The sequence below is a fragment of the Parasteatoda tepidariorum genome, chromosome 5, assembly GCF_982258835.1.
Source record: "Parasteatoda tepidariorum strain Cologne lab strain chromosome 5, Ptep-v5.0, whole genome shotgun sequence".
In the NCBI taxonomy this organism is placed as follows: domain Eukaryota; kingdom Metazoa; phylum Arthropoda; class Arachnida; order Araneae; family Theridiidae; genus Parasteatoda; species Parasteatoda tepidariorum.
Genome location: NC_141759.1, coordinates 14,694,202 through 14,716,867, shown reverse-complemented (window position 1 = coordinate 14,716,867; position 22,666 = coordinate 14,694,202). Strand labels below are relative to the sequence as shown.

At 31.2% G+C, this 22,666-nt stretch overlaps 1 protein-coding gene across 1 annotated transcript in view; it reads left to right on the top strand.

The window, feature by feature from the left end:
- The first annotated feature begins 213 nt into the window (after window positions 1-213).
- Window positions 214-22,666, top strand: part of LOC107440531 (cytochrome P450 3A9) — a 46,826-nt gene continuing 24,373 nt past the window's right edge. Inside the window, exons 1-7 of the mRNA XM_087163439.1 lie at window positions 214-453; window positions 2,984-3,080; window positions 6,839-6,891; window positions 9,422-9,518; window positions 15,316-15,432; window positions 16,264-16,352; window positions 21,990-22,135. Coding sequence (XP_087019565.1) covers window positions 377-453; window positions 2,984-3,080; window positions 6,839-6,891; window positions 9,422-9,518; window positions 15,316-15,432; window positions 16,264-16,352; window positions 21,990-22,135 — 676 coding nt within the window. The 5' untranslated portion in view covers window positions 214-376. The remainder of the gene's footprint in view (window positions 454-2,983; window positions 3,081-6,838; window positions 6,892-9,421; window positions 9,519-15,315; window positions 15,433-16,263; window positions 16,353-21,989; window positions 22,136-22,666) is intronic.

The window sequence follows — 22,666 nt, the reverse complement described above, 5'->3', positions numbered from 1 at the left end:
ATTGATGTAAATGCCGTTATGAAGTCTTATATTACTCAACTTATTGATTTATCAAAAAATTATTCAAATTATTGCAAACATGCCAGATAATAGAAACCAAAGTAGTTATTGCATCTATTTAGATAAGATCCGTGAAATAAATAAAAAATTGCGCGGTTATTGTTATGTTTTGCGTGTTACAATCGGGCATGAACTACTGATTACATTTGACCTTGAATACTTACTTTTGTTATTCATCTCTTCATAAAGGATAATTTGAGTTTGTTGTAGATAGATTACATCATCCAGTTGACAGATTTCTGTTGCTATAAACGATAGCTGCTCTCCGAAAAAAAGAGTTTGTTTTTAACAAAATATCGCTCTTATTTATTAAAATATGTTGGAGTTTAGCGTGTATACGTGGTTAATTATTATATTCACTTTGGTTATAGTTGGTATTACTGGTTTTTTGTGGTGAGTTAAATTTTTCATAAAAAATTTATTTTTATTAATAATTTGATTAATTTGTTTTGAAACATTATTTTTGAAACATAAGAGCATGTTTATCACAGTTCTAAACATGCTTGATCAGAGGAGTGGTTAAAAATTTAACTATTAGGGGGACCGGAAAGTAATGTTGTTTCGGCACATTAAATATTCGTAAGTCTTAAAAACCGATTCATTCTTTTTTATCCATTTCGATTCATTTTAAATCCTTCCTAGTTGGTTGTTGCTACCGATGGAGAATACATTGCTTATTAAAAATAAAATCTTAGCAACAAATATCAAAAATATCGAAACTACATTACTTTCCGGTCCCCCTAATATATCAACCTATCAGAACCTCGGTTTCTCACTCCCAAAATATAGGGGGCGAACTACAATCCGGAAAATATGATCCCAATAGTTTGGATAGGAGAGCCTTGATTTCATATTAAGAGGTCCAAAGTTTTGACCTCTTAATGTTAATTTTACTTTTTACATATTTCACTCTAGCTCCAGAACTTTCAAAACAAATTTAAAATTTTTTTTTTGCATAAAATTATAAAATTAGTTTATTCAAAGGTAGTGAAAAAATATGTTTTAGTTAATATTTATTATTTATTTTTATTAAGATTCATTTATTCATAGTCATTCAACGGAAAAAAATAATTTTTAATAAATATTCATTATGTTTCGTTTTTTTTATTTAATTATAGTTGAAAATTCTTGACTTGCAATTTTTTCATCATTTTAAGAAATGTAATATTACGTGGCAAAATATAAAATTTGAGCGAAATCGACCGAATTTTAAAAAAGAATTTGAGAAATTTAATTTTGAGACAGTCGCATTTTTCAGGAATTGTAGGTAATGCAGCAAAAAACTTTATATTCCTAATATGTTTAAGCCTTTTTATATAGCTATTTTCGATACGAAAGTTAAGTTGGCAAGTATGTGAATAATTTAACACGTCATTGTTTATTAAAGAAATTTGATTTTGACTTCGTTTCCTGCGAAGCATAACTACTTAAAGAACATATACAAATAATCTGTTAACCGTATAATTCAACTTTTGAGTGCTTACGAAATATAAGTTAAGAATTGCACAACCAGGAAAAATAAGCAAAGTGGTAGAGTAGGATTTTTTTTAAAAATGACATTACTATTTTATACCAATTAAAACATACAAGCAAATCAAAAGAGAATATCTAGATAAAAAAAAAAGTATGAACTTAATTTCCAAAATTAAAATGTTAAAATTTCCAACAGCCTTATCAGGAATCAATTATCACTTTATCTAAATATCTTCCTTAGCTATCGTCGCGTACAATTTACGCGTTTTGAGTAAATATTTATTTTTATATTTAGATTGGTAGTTAAATCTATTCCTTAAATTTGTTCCCTGCTTTTGTAAGTTTTTAACTATGAATGCACAACAAAATTTAAAAAAAAATTAAACATGTATATAAATACATGATAATGTCACAGTTGTGTGTAGGAAATTTTAAAAAATACTTAGTGTATTTTTTTCAACAATTGTGATTCAATTTATATGTTTTTACTACTGAGGAAATCTATCCTCCTAAAGACTGAAAGTTGGCAGATATATAATTGTGATTCAATTTACATGTTTATTACCACTGGAAAAATTATTCTTTCAATGGTTGTAAGATGGTAGATATTGTGATTCAATTTACATGTTATCACCACTAGAAAAACCTTCCTCCGAGAGATTGAAAGCAGGCAGATATGTAATTGTAATTTAATTTACATGTTTACTAACACTGAGAAAAATCTTGATTGCAGATATCTAAGATTGCAGATAACTATGATCCAATTTATATGTTGCTACTACTGGGAAAAATCATCCTCCGAAAAATTTATAAATTGGCACATATGTAACTATAATGAACCCTTTCGCGCCGACTGTCACAAATATGTGACAGCATAAAACCGTATCAATCAGGGTAAAAATATAAAACTGGTAATCAAAGTAGTTCTTTAGCAGTTTATTTGTGGGCGGAGTTATAATTGTTTGATTTATTTAATTCACCATTACTTTGTTCAAAATAAAACTATTTAGTTATACTTTGAACTAACATTGATTATATATATGATTAAACTAACAATAATTAAAGTCAAAGCAAAGTAAATCTGTCAAATTAGCAAAGACTGCATTTAAGTTACCGTTTTTTATTTAATTGCAACTTGATTCTGATTTTGTACGAATGCTTTTCTGAATCACCCGTCCCCAAGGGGTTAAACGATCACATCCAATATTGTGAGAAGCCTCAACTTTCAAATTGGTAAGTATGAAAAAAAGCAATACATTTAATGCCACTGTTGAAAAAATCTACCACAAAAGCTAACAGCTATATGATTTTCAAACTAGCAGGCCTGGAATCGATCTTCTTTAAAATGTATTTCAATTATTAAACCAAAATTTATTAAGACTAATTTGTTTTATATTTTTAGCCATCTCCTTTTCTTTCGGAAACTAAACGTGTTCAATCTTGTTTTTAGGTACATCAGAAGAAATGATGATTACTGGAAAATAAGAGGAGTAAAATATCAGCCTCGTCAAAGTTTGTTTACCATCATTAAAGAACTTTCTGCTTCGGTAATATTTGCTTTCATATTTTTCTCACGTATATGTGCTTAAAATCTAATATATATAATTCTCTTACGTGGCTCCCAAATTTTGGCTGTATTTCTTTTCCGCGGTGGCAACGTTTGCTTTGTTTTGTTTACGCTACTATTTCTCTTTCACGGCAAATCGACCAATGATTGCCGCTAAAAATGTCATATGCCAAATCTACTGAGGTGACTCAACATATAGCGCTTTTAAAAACGGAAACTGAAATAACCAGAGAGCATCACCTGCGGCAATCTCATACTATTAAGCTAAGCAGAAGTGAGTAGTCTTTGTTGATGGATCTTTCTTTTAGTATTTTGTCAAAAGCGCTTTTTTTCACGAATTTATATATTACGAATTTATTTGACGATTTTTGATTTATATCACGAATTATACTATAGCACATTTCTAATAGGTTTAACGAATTACATGTCATTTACTTGAATTCAAATTGATTTTAATAACTTAGTATTTACTAAAAAGTTTTTATATGGATTTGAATGATTGTTTTGAATTCTTAGAATTTTGTGCATTTGCAATGTACCTAAGTTAGTAGCGAGCGAAGCGAGCTTGGTTTGCGAAGCAATCCATATAAGATTGAGTAGCAATTTTCGGGGGTTGGCGAGCGTTAGCGAGCAGGGGGCGCAGCCCACTAGTTATATTTAAATTACCATGGCCATGGAAGAAATTGCGCATGTGCACTAGGGCATAAATTTTGATTGTTACCAAGCCTCACACCCCAAGCCTTTGTTTATATTGTTTATCGTTATAGTCAGATATTTTTTTGTGATACTCGTATTACAACATCTCTTCGCCTCCTCAACATTTGATGAAAATGCTGAACGATAAAATATAAATTCATTAAAAAAATCATGTAAAATTATGCTACTTAATTACAACCAAGCCGTTATCCCTATCCCCGTTTGTAATTTTTAATTTCAGATACTAACATCTTTAATTTTTTCCCATTCGGTGAGAGATTTTTCTCAAATATTTATAGTCTTTTTATTTTTGGTTTATAATAAATTTGATTTATAATTATTTTTAATCATTAAACATAAACGATTTAAACAAATAAATTATACGAGATTTGAGTGCAGTATAGTTTTCGATTGATGACGAAATTTAAAAAAATTAAAACTGATTTTTATTTCGCTACCACTCTAAATATTTTAAATAGCTTCGGTAATCGGGTTATCATTTATGTTGTTAGCTCTTAGCATTTATCCCTAAGTCGACAAAAACTTATCATTTGTTCACAGACAGGCTTTTGATGTAATCCTGTAATTTACTTTTTTTCTCCTCTTTACATTTAACAATCCCTGATGTCGTTTTATTAAATGTTAGCTAAATTTTTTTAAATGTTTAATTCTTTGCTGTTAAAGTTTAAAAAAAGAAGTAGTTTCAATCAACGTAACAAAGAATTCTAACACGTGTGTATACGATCGATTAGTTAGGAAGTTTACTTTTTAATCTTAGAGCAGTAACTTATATTTCAAAAATTTATCCTTTTTCTAAATATTATTTTGCTCCGACTTTGTTTGCCTTAAGGACGTGCAAGTTTACAGCTCCACTTATCTGTAAAAATAACTATTGATGTAAGGCGATGCAATCTGATGAAGTGTGACGCAACAACTAGAGTGACTAAGTTTTACTCTTAACACCGATTTCGAACTGATAAATTTTATTTTTTACAACATTTTGTAGTATTGCAAAAAGTTCCTTTCTGAAAGAAAAAAAAAGCGCTCGGAAATCAGCCTAAGCAAATAATGCGTTACAAGTTCAGTTTCAAAAAATGTGACGATCACTTTATATTTCAAAAATGCATGGGTTCGTGCCGTAAAGGCTCATGGAATAGAGAACTCGCTTCCCAATGAAGTGAACCGGGTTCGAATTCCGGCAATGGCTGATTGATTCGAATTTCGCACCCAGCCCGCATGGTGCGAAATTTACGCCACAGTGCTGACGTAAAATATATTCAGTGGTAGACGGATCATGGGTTAGAGCCCCTTTGATATCAGGCTAACCATGGGAAGTTTTAGCTGTTTTCCTCCCCATGTAAGGCAGTTCCATCTAAAAGTTTTCCGCGTAGTCTAATTTCTCCCTATACTTGATCCAAGTATTCCTTGACCTCTGCAGTTGGTTCAAAATTATAAGGCTACGAAGTTTATCGTTGGTAGTTGTAAATTAAAAATTCGACCGGCAGTTCAATGACGGTTATAGAAACATGCATATATTCAAATAAAAATATAGTTATATTACATGAACCTCTTACACTCTGATGTCATCTCTGAATAGGCATCGAAAATAGGCACTCTAAAACTTATTTTTTTTAATATCTTAACCCTTTTGTCCCGAAATTATAAATTGAAATGATACAAAAAGTGGTTTTATGGAAAAAGTGGTATAATATATTATCGAAATTAATAGGTTTTTCTACTGTTAGGGCATGCAAAAAGTCTTTGATAGATCTGAAAGCACTTGCTCCTTATAATTCTAGATCTAATCAGAAATAACTAAATCATTGTGGTATCTGAGAATCTTTTAATTCATCCAGATAAATGAAAATACTGAAAAAAGTTTCCCACCACAATGAAAGTCTTTGAAAAAAGGAACTGTCCTAAATATATAAGACGCAGGGCGTTAACCGGTTAATTTGTTAGCAACCACATTATATTATGAATTTTCGAAATAATATGAAGATATTGAACTACGTAGTTTATATTAGTTCAAAATGAATATTAAATGAGGGTTGCCAATTGCCCCGCTTTCAGCAAAAGCAGAGATGCCAACTGCTCCGGACACGCCAAAATAATTAAAAAAACGGTAAAGAACTACAAAGTAAATTTTGCAAGTATTTGATTTTTTTTACTTGCTTCTTAAAAGGTATAGTATGACATAAGTACTATAAAGTGGTGAATTATATAAGCCTGCGAATTATTTAGAATTAGTGTTGTATAAAAATCTACTAAATTGAATTTATTAAACCAAAAATCACAATTGATAAACTACCACTTTAAAATATATATATGCTGTCCGGAGCAAGTTGGCATCTCTGGCAAAAGTTTTAATAAATTAGTAGTGAAGTAATTTGTAATACTTGAAGAAAGAGGATAATTACTCCTTCTTTTTAAAAGAGTTACCACGAGATAAATAAAATACAGTTGTATCAATTTTAATATTTAAGATGGCAGCAGAGATTTTAAATTATAAATTACGCTTCTTGTTTAAAATATGTTTCTTGTTTACATTATAAGATAAATTTAACATATAAAGATCCTAATCACAATAATAAATCGCTGATATAAAACATTTTTAAAACACTTAATATCCATTGAACGAAGCTTATTTTATTTAAGCAGTTGCTCAAACTGGGAAATGGCCATTTGCTTTATTAATTATATAATCCCTTGCTTTCAAACGGACTTGAAGAAAACACTATCACCTATAAATTACCGTTGAAAAAAAAAGATATGTTTATTCGGATAAAGTACGTTTTTGTTTCTGATTTCGTTACATTAAATATCGTTTTGCACTAATTAATAAACATATTTGAGGTCACTACCTTGAACCATTGGGATGGAGTTTTGGATCGTAAAGACACGATCATTAGATCAAAAGTTATTCAGGGTGATCCGTTCTTTTCGCGCACTTTACATCAAAATGTCTGCGCTACTTACTTTCAGCTGTTTTGATAGATTTTTGCTTAAATTAGTTCATTATTTGTATATTTATTTTCACAGACTTTACCCGAACTAATAAAGAAAGGCTACGCTGAATATGGACGAGTTTATGGGTGAGTTTACCCTTTTTATAGCCTTTCTTTTCTCCTAATGCTGTGATAAAATATTTTTGCTATTTAGAGTGATTTATAGAAAGAAATTTGCTAAGCCTACTACCCCAAAACTATTATGATTTTTCAAAACCATTTTTGGTGGGGTAGTGACTAGGGTTTTCAAATTTTTTCCTTATTGTAAAGAATTGGTCATGAACTCGAATTTCCGTCCTTATAAGTGACGGAATTTATAAGTTCCTTGTCTATAAATAGAATTAAACTTGATGAAAATACATAAAATGGAGGAACGCATAACGCTCAATAAAAAATAGCTCACCTGCGTTTCCCTTTAACATGACTCACTTTACATAATAAAAACCATTCGTTTATTTTTGATAATTACTTTTTAAAGTTCTCAGCAGATGGCAAATCTTGGAGAGAAAAAAACATCTGTAGTTGAATAATTTTATTTTTTGCCGCAAGGAGTACAATGTTCAGATAACCACGCAATATTAAACTAGGAAAATCTCCGGTTTTTAGCCAGCGAATTTGACAGGTCCGTTTTTTATACTTTCATCAGAATTTAAGGGAATGACTATTTGTCTTTTCAACCATTATCGTATCAATTTGAATTATTTATATCCATAGGTGGATAAAATACTATTAATTATAATTTTTTTTTAATATTAATACATTAAATCAGCTACCACTTAGAGAAATATTTTCTGAAACAACGGAAAATTCGTAGCAGTTGGAGGATATAATTATCCAGGTTTAAAAGGTGATGAATAAAATTAAACAATCGCCGTTTGTTCAATAAATATGTGCTCATCACTAAATCTTAGACTTTTTAAGCGAAATATAAATGCATTAAAACGAATAAGCCTTCATAAGCGAGCGAACCAAGCAGATCTCAGCCGGTAACTTAAGTGTGATGAACCCAGAAACGAGTGGTATTACCATTATACCGCCGTTATCATTATAACAGAGTCGCAGACAAGGTTGTTGTCAGGCTATCTATCGTTCACATAACCTCTTCTTTGTCGTTATTCTAATCTAGTTTAACCTCAATTATGTTTAATTTCCTATCGATTTCTTCATATGTTCAACCGATTGGTTTCCCACTTATGACTTCACTATTTGGTGCTTGGCAACCACATTCCACCATTAGATGTCTCAAAAATTCGGCTTATCAGTTAACAAGTAGAGTGCCGCGTTAGCCATCGGTGTCTCACACTGGTCTTTCCATTTAGGCCGCGTCAACCACCGGTGGCTGACACTGAAATTACATTTGGGCCGCGTCAACTACCGGTGGCTGACACTTAAATTACATTGAGGCTGCGTCAACCACCGGTGGCTGACACTAAAATTACATTTAGGAGCCACAAATTTTTTTTCGTAAGAACACAAGGAATTCATATGTCCAGCCTTAACATTAAATCGTTGAACGCCACGCTAATTTTACATGGCTTGTCCGCCTGGCCAAACTGTAATTAACTAAAAACAAAATTTTATACAAATTTTGCTTGTTTTTAAAGGTTTAGCATGACACATACGGAAAAAGTGATGAACTATATAAGACTACGAATTGTTTAAAAATAGTGGTGGATAAGAATCTACTCAATTGAATTTATTAAATCAAGAATCTCAATAATTAAGTAAATTTTAAATACATTTTCTGCAATTCCATAAAAGAGAGTAAATTTTATATTTCTATATCACGCTATACGCTGTCAGCCTGCTGTTTTTCGCGGCCATTGTGAAAAGTCGGTGTCAGCAAGCGGCGGCAGACGCAGAATAAATGTAATTTCAGTGTCAGCCATCGGTGGTTGACGCGGCCTAAATGAAAAGTCCAGTGTGAGCCACCGATGGCTGATGCGGCGTTCAACGTGTTAAATTCTAGGGCTTTCAAATGATAATGATTGATCGAATTTCAATAAATATAGTGTCTTGGCGATTTTACGAGCTGTTATTCGCAGGTTTGTATCAATTAATGCCTTAATTATGTATTCATTAGCTTAAACTGCATATCTTAATCGAAATTTTGAAATCCAATTATGACACTGGCGTTCTGCTAATACATTTTATCCCTAAATATCGGATAATATTTAAAAAAGAAATTTTTTTTTCTTAAACCACATTTTCACCTTTTCGATATCAAAAAAATTGTTGTGAATTCCGCTTTTCACTTTCCATAGAAGGTCAGCTACCGAAACTTCCCGCATGGAATTCTATCGTTTTTTGACTGTTGTCGAAAGAATTTGTAAAAATTTCAACCTCTTTCTGAGCAAGTTATGAAATTGTAGGTAAAGCTCTGTGCTTAATTCCAATCAAAAACGCTCTATCAGTTCTGCTTTTGTTAGATTAAAGACAAAATAGAAGTAGGGCGCCTTTACTTTTGAAAGAGATGGAAAGCAATCTTTCAGTGATGATAACAATACGAAGGCGATGAGCCCGATAATTTTCGTTTTTAGTCTGATAAATATAGAATCTCCCCCCCTTTTTTCAGTTTTGTTTTTAATAATTTATTTTTAAAATCTTATTTTTACAGGATTTTTTCGTTTTCGCAACCGGCCATTACGATTGCCGATCCAAAACTTTTGAGAGATATATTTGTGAAGGATTTCAATTACTTCAGCCACAGGCAGGTTAGTCATACATTTTTTTCTTCTCGACCATTAAATGCACTTTTTTTTAGAAGAAATATGCATTTTTTTCTTCATATTCGGATTTATTACTCCCAAACTAGGGGGTTGTCTTTTACAGTTAAACCGCTATACTGGTTCAAAAGTAAATTACTCTAATGTTCTATTAATGGGTTACGTTTCTGTTCGTATTTCTTGAATGATTAGTTAGTTCTGGCTGCGGAACCCTAAAAAAACGACCTTCTTTTTTCGACTTCATGAAAGAAGTTCATTAGCTGTAAGATATTACTTGATTGAAAACTTTCTTCGATTTAAAACTATACAAATAACAGTCGACAGGTTTCAAGAACTTCAAAAATAGGCGACCATTTTTAGGACTTGCCAGGCGTAAATGGGAGGAAACAAAAATTATTTAATATTTAAGAAGAAAAGAACGAACGTTAAGTTGCCAACAAAGAATAGAAAGATAAAAGTTACAAACAAAACTCGAAAAACCACTGTGGCCGAGATTGATAAAGATAAAAAACGGAACAAGAAAAATTACGGTGGTATAGGGGGGGGGGGGACAAATTGCACTCCCACGCGTTATGGAGAGGTGGGAAGAAACTAATGTCGTTAACAAGGGCAGCATCATATCATAAACAGCACCATATTATTCATTCATGTGAATTATATGGTGCCTGGAATCTTGTTTAGATCTATCTTAGAGGGTTATTCATATGAATGCTTATTCTCCTATTAAGGATATATCAATTTCTCCTCATCTCTTCATAACGAGTGGAAATGTATTTTACCCTGATTTGATTTTCTCGGCAACTATAATTATTTTTGTTTATTTTTATCTTTTACTCTCTTTCTACTGCGATTTTTCTAATGTTATTTTTATCTTTTTTGTTTCTCATCTTCATTTTCCCCTTTATCATTGGCAACTTTACTTTTTTGTATTTATTTTAAATTACTTTTTTTTCTCATTCACGTCTGGCAAGTCTTGAAAATGAGCGTCTATTTATGATGAGCTTGAAACATGTCGACTGTCATTTTATATTTGTATATTTTTGAAGAAAATGAAGTTTTCAATCAGGTTAAGCTAATTTGTTTGTTTTTAATGACGAAGTGGTCAATTTTTGTTAATGAATGTGCTTTCAAAAAACTTTTACGTTTCGGATAAATAACAAATAATACATTCATAACACACGATATTAGGAAAATGTTGTTAAAAAATTGATAACCTCTGGTTTATTGTAAATCTTATGGCTTTCGCTCAGCGGGATGCTCAAGTGGTAATTTAAATTATGGGTTCGTATTCTCGTATATTTCATTCTGAGAAAAAATGTTTGATGCTTTATCTTATATATTTGTTTTGGTTTAGATCTCTTCCATAGCCTATAACATTTGAAACTATTGAGGAATGTTCTTCAAGTGGAACTGAACTAAACCAGAAAGTTTTAAAATACGTAAAATATTAATAAAAATTTTATTCGAAATTAATTCTGAAAAGTGGTTTTTATATGAAAAGTATTTATTCGAAAAAGTTGTTGTCCATATTTATTTACACCAAGAGGATGTTTTCTGTTTTTTTTTTTAGATTTTAAAAATCCCAAAGCCTGGTCTGGTCTGGCTGGGCTCCTGAGGTCAATAATGGCCCTTTTCCCATTCATCCTGTAATGAGAACTTCAGCAAAAACAATAGACAGATTACATGAAATGCGACAAATAATGGTACATGTTAACCCGTTTTGTCCCGAACATTGAAATTATACAAAAAGTGGTATAATATATTATCGAATTTAATTGGTTTTTCTACTGTAAGGGCATTGAAAAAGTGATTGATAGATCAAAAAGTACTTGCTCCTTATAATTCTACATCTAATCAGAAATAACTAAATCATTCTGGTATCTGAGAATCTTTTAATTCACCCAGATAAATGAAAATGCTGAAAAAAGTTTCCCACCACAATGAATGTCTTTGAAAAATGGAACTGTATTTAATATATGACGCTGGGCGTTAACCGGTAAAGGTGGGAAAAAAATGACACTTTCATACCTGCCAACTTTTAATCCCTACCATTATTATTTTTCCCAGTGGTATTAAAATGGAATTAAAACTTCAATTTTAAGCAAACAAATACGTTGTATTTGAGAAAACTTATGTTGACAACCATGACAGTAACGCATATTAATATATGTGCTTCATTTTTGTAAGAATAGTGGTGATCAATATCAATTAAAAATTAAGATTATAAAAGAAAAAATAGTGTATAATTACTACCACTTTAAATATGAAAATAAAATCTTCCGGAAAATTCGGAAGAGTTGGCAGGTATGCACTTTGCCATTTTAATAAGTAACAAATAGTTGAATGTATAGAAAAGGACAAGACATATTTTCAAGTAGGGAAAATATTTGCAAATAAATGGGAAGATTTAACTAATATTCATTATGAATAACGTTAAGTTCACAATAACTTCTGTTAAATTAGAGACCTGACAGTCCTGGTTGTTACCACTCAAATCGGGTCGCTTTTGACACCAAATTTTACACGGAAAAATCAAATTATAATTATTATCATTTCGATCAAATTATAAATATTTATATCGTTGATATACGGTGGTAGATAGAACTACCTTGTTTTTGTTAAATAAATACTTAGGGGCCGTTCAAAAAGTACGTACATCCCGAAGGGGGGGGAGGGGATTTGCTATTATGTACGGTTTTGTACGATGGGGAGGGGGGGGAGGTATTATACAAAGTACGTACTTTATAAACATACACCAAATTTAAATTTGACTTTATCCTACACCCTCCTTAAGTAAATATTTAATTTTATTTAAAACATAATTATTTTAATTTTTATGAAAAAGGGGGGGGGGGTAGACTAATAAAATGTACGTACTCTAAGGGGGGGGGGAGTAAGACCTTATGTACGGTAATGTACGAAGGGGGGGGGGAGGGGTTTAAAATTTCTCCATTTTTGTGTACGTACTTTTTGAACGGCCCCTTAATAGAACACCTATGATAACATTTATCTTAAATACAGAAACACGTGCCAACTTATACGCATTTGGCATGAAGCTTTACTTCCATATTTAAATTGGTAGTAAAGTGTATGCTTTCTGTATTTTTCTCGCATTTATAAACTTAATTTAATTTATAAACTTAATCAAATGGTATTGGAAAAATAAATCGACTATTCACATTCTGATCTTATTTCGGTAGATTAAAATTTCACATGGCTAAAAAAAGCAGCCTTCTCTGAAAGCTTTAAGCTTGCTCTTTCAACTTGTGTCAACAGTTTTTCCGTCTAAAATCTTCCAATATACTTGCTGCCAAAAGTAAAATTGTTTCCATAGAGTTATTACAAAAGTGTTTCCATTATTTGGATCGATCCCGGTACATTCACAAATAAATCTATAAATTATTTTTAAAATATGTAATAGGAAAAATTAATTTTTTTCATCGTTTTATCAAATATAGTCTTAAAATTGAACCCTTTCGCTCCGACTGTCACAAATACTTGCCAGCATAAGACCGTATCAGTCAGGGTAAAAAGATAAAACTGGTAATCAAAGTATTTCTTTAGCAGTTTATTTGTGGGCGGAGTTATAATTGTTTGATTTATTTAATTCACCATTACTTTGTTCAAAATAAAACTATTTAGTTATACTTTGAATTATCATTGATTATATATATTATTAAACTAACAATAATTAAAGTAAAAGCAAAGTAAGTATGTCAGATTAGCAACGACTACATTTACGTTACCGTTTTTTATTTAATCAAAACTTGATTCTCATTTTGTACGAATGTTTCTCTGAATCACCCGTCCCCAAGGGGTTAATGTTATGTCTGACCGATGACCTCCCAGGCATTTACCTGTTTTCATTACTTCTAACTTTGTTTTTGGAGTTTTGGATATGTTTTGAGAGTTGGTTTTGGTTTTTTTTTAATAGTTTGGTGTTGCTTCCCGTCAGTCGAAAAAGAATTATACATTTACACTTAATATCTTACGGTGCAACTTGATTGTGGCCAGAGCATAAAGATTAGACCTATGCAAGCTGACCAGCATTTACGCTTTTTAAAACTGTTTTTTATTCCTATTGAAGGATTAGATATTTAACGATGAAATTCTGAATATGAAAGAAAAGCATTTGAGTCTGATTCTCAGTTTTGTGTTTGGTCTAAACTGCTCTTTATTCCTATTGTAATATCAGACAATTAACATTAAATTTATGGATATAAAGAAAATATTTTTAATTCGAATCAGTAGGGCTAAGTTTGATTACACTAGGGAACATTTTTTTTCCTGTTACATGATATGTTTTATAAATCATAGATGATTTCAAATCTGCACTAAGGAGTCGTGATGGCTCAAGGTATAAGAGCGTTTGCCTTCCAATGAGGTGAACCGGGTTCGAATTCCGGCGTTGGCTGGGATACGAATTCCACATCCGGGTAGCAGCGAACACAGTGCTGACGTGAAATATCATCAGTGGTGCACGGATCATGGGTTAGATTCCCCTTGTCATTCTGCTAACCGAGGGAGGTTCTCGTGGTCTTCCTCTCCATGTAACGCAAATGCGGGTGAGTTCCATCAAAAAATCCTCCACGAAGGAAAATTTCCCCCAATACTTGATCCAGGAGTTCCCTTGTCTTCTGGATTAGGTTCCAAATTACAAGGCTACGGAGTTGAACATTAGTAGTCGTAAACCCAAAATTGGGTTTACGACTACTAATGTTCATCTGTACAATGTACATTGTCTGTACAACGACTGTTATTAAAAAAAAATCCGCAATAGGTGTCACTCTATTAGCTACAGTTTTTGAGGTAAACTAAATATTCCAACTAAGACTTTTTTCTTAAATTCACCAGAGTGACTATTAGTAGCAGATCTGTCAAATACTGCGCTTTTTGCAACATAGTTTACAGAGTGATGCACATTTAAAAATCAAAGTTTTCAGAATATTTTGGTAATTTTGCCAATGTATTGAATGCCTTACCACGTAATATATTTAACAAAGTGGCCTTGTATATGAACTTTTAAGTCATTTATATGTAGTGGTGTGCAAAATAAGTTTAAATGAATAAAACATAATACATAAAACATAAACTTAGCTACCACGACAATAAATTTTTTACAAAAAGCGTGGAACAGTTGGCTGCTTTGCTAATGGTCCCCACTAATTTGGTATACAACTCGTGGTAAGAAAGAGGAGATATAACATATCAGTTTATGATGCGGTCGAATGTCTTTTGTCTTAAATGTTATTTTCAAAGGAGCAGATAAGTGTATACTTTGTCTATATCAAGAACTCCCCTAGTTATCCATCTTGAATGATTGCGGTGACTATGGTTATCATGTTTAACTATTTCAAGTAGGGGAGTTTGGTCATTATTCGAAACTGATTTTAACTCGGCTCTGCAAGTGAAAGGGTATCAGGGGGAAAAGAAGCTCCCCTCTTTGAAATGCGCTACTTCTTGTTTCCATACCAGCAGGCGGCCTTAGACTTCACGAAGAGGGGTGTTTTTTTTTTTCTATAGATTGACTATATATGTATGTAAATAAACCCACACGTTGCTTATAAACTTTCACAATCAGGGAAAAAATAAACTAAATTGGAGCATTACCATTTCGATAAAGAAAAAAAAATCTGTAGTTTTCCATACAACGTTACTTTCAGTTTTGAAATCCCCACTCCTGAATCAGGAATCACCTGCATGAAAGTGATAAAAAATTTGTTTCCATGTTTTTTATAATTATTAATTACAAGTTTTTCAAAACTCCTTTCGTCTCCAATTTTAGGATCAACTTTTTAACGATAAAATTCTGGACAACATGGTCTCCGTTCTGAAAGGAGAAGATTGGAAAAGAGTTAGAACTATCATATCTCCTGCATTTACTTCAAAACAGATGAGAAAGGTACGCAACACTTTTGAAAAATATATTATAAACTAATTTCTATTAATTTTGTCAAATATTTCTAACAAAAAAATTTAGTTATTAGTTTCAAATTTTATCCAAAGAAATATTTCTTGTGGTTCCAGGTATTTACTACTCATTTCGGATGATTTTCCGGCTTCTCAAATTTTATACTTTTGGATAAAAAATATTTCGTAAGTTATCCGCAGTTGGAATCCATATAATTTAGTATTTGCCTTTCAAATTCGAACGCCACAATTAGAAATTATTTTAATTTAATGAGACTAAGGAAAATATTTTTGCAAAAAAATCTTAGTATTTCTCTTTTGCAAACTTTTTTTTTAAATTGCGGGCACTTGGGATCTATTATCCCATTGGCCAGGAGTGCCAGAACTGCTACTCTCTTTTCGTTACCCAGTGGGCACCTGTGGCGAAGCCACAGTGGAGGAGCAGCGTCGCCCACGTTACACAACCACAAACTCGTTTATAGGGCGGGTCACATATTCACACAATCACACAAAGGAGAAAGGACATAGAACACAGAGAGAAAGAAACATCCATGCCCTGAGCGGGATTCGATCCCGCAACCATCGGCTCCACAGTCAGGCACGCTAACCACTCTGCCACCTGGTCGGCCTCTTTTGCAAACTACAATTTGTTAAAATGTGTAAAATTCACAATGTAAGTTTTTGCATGTGGACGTGCCAAGAACATAATCTAAGAAAATCAAGAAAAAGAATTTTTTTTCACTAGTTTCATGTGTAATTAATAATAGTCATTTATAATCGCCATATAATATAAATCACAAATAAATTGTACACTTTTTTATAGATGGAGAATATCATCAACGGTTGTGCCAAAACTGTGCTAAAGACGTTTGATAAACATTACCGAAATGGAGAACCGATTGACTGCAAGGCGTACGCATCATTTCATTTACTACATAATGTTTTTTTTTTCAATTTTGTATAGTGGTAGTTAAAAAACAATTTGCTGTTTTTTATGGTGCTCATGAATTCTCAAATCGCAATATTTAAATATTTTACATGGTCCTTAAGTCAAAAGAAGGCACTTGCAGTAATTTTAGATATTTCAGACCAATAGTAACAACACCTTCAAGGTTATATATTAAGTTGAGTTCGCCACAGTAAGGTACTTACCAGCTTACATGAGAGCATATAAAGTGAATATAAAGTCACGCTAAAATGAGTGCATTCAGGACAGAGCTAATCAGTGCGATTTTTCTGCGACAGAAAATGATCGTAATAAGGGTATTTATCGTCAAATGATTGTTGACTATGGAATTACTGCATGAGTTCAATGGCTGTGAACAAATTAAAGGTATTCGTAAAATACATAGTACAGTCGGCAAAAAAAAAAAAGATATCACCCTGAATAACTTTTGTTCTAATGATCGGATTTTCACGATTTAAGTGTCAATCTTAATGGTTCCTGGGGGTGACCTCAAATATGCTAATTAATTAGTGCTAACTATTAATTAAGTTACGAAATCGGACACAAAAACGTACTTTCTCTGAATAAACATGCATTTTTTTTTACATATTTGGAATCCTGACCCTTAAAATAGGGGGGGTAGACAAAATTTCGAAAAAAATGGGTTGTAAATTAGGTCGCAATAAGGATTTATATATCTGGCGATGGTTTAAAAATATGCCAAATTACCTCGCCATAGAAGGGGAAATAATTTATAACAACCATAAAGAAACTGAATGAATGACAAGATGGGAAAAGATAGTGCTTCTCGTTGCTAAGTAACGAAAAGAATTTTTCGCGTTGCTTTCTGGGCTTTTTTTTTTTTTTTAAATCTCCTTTAAAAAGGAAATTTAAATAAATTAATAAATTATTTTTGATTCTCCAAGATTATAGAATCTTTGACTTTTTATCTGACATTATTTATTTTTTTAAAGCTGTTTTAATGTAATTTGTAGGACAGTTTTGAATTAAAACCAATTTTCATAAGTTATCATAAATTTATGAAGAGTTGTAGGGTTAAATGCTTTTGCCCCTCACTTCGAGTTTCTTAGGAAAGGAAAAAAAAGTGATCAAGCAAAGGTGGACCTGAAAAAAGATAGCTATTCTGATGCATAATCGCAAAATTTTATAGAAATCACGGTATTTATTTTCGATAAAATTGTAAAACTTAATAAAGTTTATATGGCATTTTAAAAGCATTTTGAGATATATATATATATATATATATATATATATATATATATATATATATATATATATATATATATATCAATATTATAATAAATAAAAACAAAAAAAAAACACGAAGAAAATTACGAGTTGATGTTATTTACACACTCCTTTCGTTAGTTCTTTAAAAAACATGATTAAAAGAAAATTAGGTTTATAATACCCTTAATTAAACAAGAGTAACAATTGTTACGGTTTTTACAATACTTTTTCAACTCTGACACTCTTTTCATGAGATAACTTCTTTTGCCAACGATTTTGTCCCTTTTTTTTTGTTAATTGAAACCAGCTTACGCATTCTTGTAATTTTTACATTTTATCTTTGAAATTTCAATCTCGAAAGACATGCATGAAGTGACGCCTAGTCCAAAGAATCTAAGTTAAATAGTTGTAAGGCCGATTATTACGAAAACAATTAACTACTCTGGTTCAATGAAACAATTACAGTAAAACTTGTGTAAGTTGATCACTTCATGTGCATTGTTTTAGTGGCCAACGTAGACAAGTGGTCAACTTATAGAAGGGGTGGGACATTGTTTACTTTTTCGTTTCCTACATGTTGCTATACATTTAAATTTTTTTTTTACTTGACTTAAAAATTTGATTTAGCAAATGGCCAAATGAATATCTCAAGAAATGTGTTTAAACCTAAACGAACTTCAATTTGTTACACAGAAATAATTTTAATATTTAACTAACTTTTTTAAAAAAATTATTTTGTTAGTTATGTATGTGAAGTGCTTAATAAAAATAATTTCTTAAAATATCAGAACACGAAAACATTGAAAACTTTAACAAAACAAAATTATTTTAACACTTCAAAATTTATTCTGTTATTACTACACATATAAGCCTATTTGCTCACTATTGCAACTGGAAGAGCAACTTTTCAACTAGCACACCTGTTTTCAATGAATGGTCAAAAGCTGAGTCCCTACAGTTTCCCCAGATGGTCAACTCACAAAAGGGTTTAGATTAGCTTTTTACACTATTTCACCAAACAAGTGAAATATTAACATACATTGCAAAATGACAGAAACTTTTCTGAATTTTTTTTTCTGGTCAACCTATGAGGGTTTTAGAATAGAATTTCATAATACTCCTAGACAAAATTAACTTATTTCAGTGGTCAACATACAAGATAGACAGGTGGTCAAGTTACAAAGGTTTTGCTTCTTTATTATGTAGGAAAATTTCCGTTCTTGATAATTGAGGTCAACTTATTCAGATGTAAAACTTACAAATGTGGTCAACTTGGCAGGTTTCACTGTATAAATAAATCATTAATATTCTTGTTTTTTTATTACGAAATATTAGGAATTTGTTTACATAATTTCTTCAAAACGTGTGTTAAAACTATGATTATAAGTTATTTAAGAAGAAGAAAGTCAAATGGAGTAAAAGAACAATTTTTGAGATGATGATTCTAAAAATAGCACGTTTTTCTAATCTTTTTACAATTTTTTATTTTAGTAGTTGTTTAACAAAACAAGGCATATCAAACATTTTCCTGATATAGCAATATTTTTTTGAACTGTGCAAAAGTTGAGAAATCATACAAACAACTTTTAAAGCAAATATTTTCAACTTTTTAAGACAAAAGGGTTAGCGCACAAGATTTTCTTTGAATGTTGAATTAAAATTGCATGCCCATAGTTTTTTTGTTCATTTAAAAAACAAAACAATCTGTTAAATTTTTCCCCTGTGCGCACATACGCATTTACTTTTCATTACTCGAATAAATAAGAAGCAATAAAAAAAATAAAATTAATAATTTATCTTCATTTTTCGTAAACAATAGTATTTTTAGTAAATAGTCAGCTGTTCTGCTTCGAATGATATTGTGTGTGATCAGTAGAATATTTTTAATTTCTTAACAAGATTTAATTCTCAGATAGCTGGCAATAATTCTAAGTTTTCTTTCAATAAGAACTTAGCAATAATTTAAAAAGTAATTTTATTATAAAGAAAAACATAAATTAAAGTACTTAAACGATTGATTAATATATTATTGGACAAAAATATACATAATAGAATTTAAAAAAAATTGCATTAAAATTCAATAAAAAAGTTAGAAAAATAATTCTGCGAAACACGCACAGACAGGTAATTTACAAATTTATTTTAAGATTAAGGCGATATATAAGATGTAAAGAAGTTTTAAAAAACTCTACTCTAAACTCAGCTGCACGACAGCCCATGGAGGGCCAAGGCCTACTGTGCCCATCTCAGTTTTCTGGACCTAGGGCTCTGGGGTGCAGGAGCAGATGTTCCGTTCGGGTGGTCAGCCGAACGCGGAACCCCCAGTGTTTAGTTCCCAATCATGCTTGGTACTTATTTATCGACCCACTGAAGGGATGAAAGGCTGAGTCAGCCTTGCCCGGCCCGAGGAACGACAGCGCGAAGCGCTACCGCTCAGCCACCGGGCGAAGTTTTAAGATGATTAAAAATGTTGTCTACGCATTCGTATTAATAATTATAAAATATATATTCAAGAAATTGATAAATATATTATTCCAAATCTATGCATACGTATGTATATTATTGAAATTGTATCAGTTATTGAAAAAGAAAATCAAAAATTAAAAAATAATCACATTAAGTAAGCACAATCTGGTGCATAATCATATTCTATCAGAAGCACGCCTTTATAAAACTAGACATTCGTTGAATAAAGTATTTTTTATTCAAAATGCTTTATTTATAATTTCTTTACTAAATTACAAATAAATTATTAAATGACTAAAAAGAAACATCGTATTTTATAGTTTGAAAGAAATAAAAATAAAAGGATTAGCAAACGATTATTAGCGAAAAAAATATAAATGAAATTTTACACTACGCGTGAGAAGTCAAGTTCCTCGCAAGTTTATCACATTTTAATATTAATCGCCCCATTTAATCATTTTTTTATTGTCGCCAAATTATTTTTTCAAAAATAATTAATTTTAATTTTTTTCAGCTTCTAATAAATAAAAACAGTTGAAACTTTAGATTTTTGTATTGAAAAATATGTAGATTATTATGGTATAAAAAAATTCATACCTTATAATTCAAAATTTTTTCATCCTCAATTTAATTAAATAATAAAAAATAATTAATAATTACTAAAAATTATTTTTTTCATGAAATTATCTTTGGGTAAATGAGTTTTATGAGTGGGCGCAATTTTCTTCAAATTGCTTCATTAGTTTTGAAAATATGACTAAAAACGTAAAAAGTGAAATTAACATTAACGGGTACGAACTTTGGATCGCTCTCCTGACCAAACTATGGGGACCATATTTCCCAGATTGCGGCTACCCCCTATATTTTGAAGCTTTGAAATCCAAATATGTAAAAAAAAATACATGTTTATTCAGAGAAAGTACGTTTTTGTGTCTGATTTCGTAACTTAATTAATAGTTAGCACTAATTAATTAGCATATTTGAGGTCACCCCCGGGAACCATTAAGATCGACGCTTAGATCGTGAAAATCCGATCATTAGAACAAAAGTTATTCAGGGTGATATCTTTTTTTTTTTGCGGACTGTACATTAATATCGGAGCAACCAAGACGCATGGCAAGTAAACGTCATGATCTCCCGTAAACTTATTTCTGCTGTTGCTGAAAAGATAGCATGAAATCGTTAGTTACGTTTCGTGCATTTTTCTGATATGAGTAAAGTTATGGGCCAATCACCTTGTATCTTTAAAACTCGTACAACTTAGCATTGCTCTGTTCATCCTTTTAGCTAAACTTAACATTTAGCTTAATTGTCATTACGCACTCCATTGTAACACCAAATAATGTCACTATTACCGTTAACATATTTCAGGATTACCTCTGCAATCTCATTGTGTCCTTAAATATCGTATGACCTAGCATTGTTTTGTTCATCGTGTCCCTTTAGCTCAGCTTAACATTAACCTTACATGTTAATATGCAGTCCGTTGCAACACCAAATATTGTCATTATTAATGTCAACATATTTCTGGCACTAGCCCGTACGTCCAATTTTCATTTGAGCAACAGTTATACATTTATACTAAATGTCATTTAATAACAGGGAAGTTAATCAACATATGACCGTATAATTTGTTAGATTAAATATGGTTTGAAATATTATGTTAAACTACAAAAACGATCTAAAACTAAAATTATGAATCCAAAAGAAAATAAAGTATTCTTGCTATTGTACTTAATAAAATATTTGTGCTGAGTACAAATGAACTCATTCGTGTACGTTAACACATTCATCTAAGTTAACACATTTAACTTATTTTTGTGTATCTTTGAGTCATGACATGCATTTAGAAAGTTCCCAAGAAGAATGACGTCAAATATTTGCAGGATATTTGGAGCATTTGTGACAGATGCCATAGCACTTGCAGCTTTCGCAACTAAAGTAGACTCTCTTAACAATCCTGACCATATTTTTGTCAAAATGATTAAAGAAAGCAATCAGGCTTTCACTCTTATCCGAATGATTTTACTAAGTAAGTATAATGCTGAATAATACTGAATACATAATACTGAATAACTAGAATAAAGAGTTATTTATCAATCATTTTCGTTACGTACACTCATTTATCGGAGAAAAAAAGGGGAAATTGTAAACAAATATGATTTAATGTAAATAATAAATTTAAAGAATGGGAATTGGTTTATTGTAAGTTTATAGGTCTATTCGTGAACACTATGAAAATATCATAAGCAATATGTTTTCTCACCAGCTTTCTCTCATTTCATAGGAAAGCCCAGATACGCATTTCGCACACGAAAAAAAATTCTAATTTAAATTTTTTTTAAAAAATACGTTCTGTTATCAACTTTCTCACCTCTCATTAGAAAGTTTGGATATACTTTTCCCTCGCTTGCAAAATTCTAACAAAAAATATATTGAGAAATATGTTCTTTCTTCCAATTAGAAAGCTTGGATTCTTCTACTTAGAAATCTCACACGCTTGCCAAATTTTCGTGTGAAAATATTCTTGGAAATATGTTCTCTCGTCAACATAATCTCATCC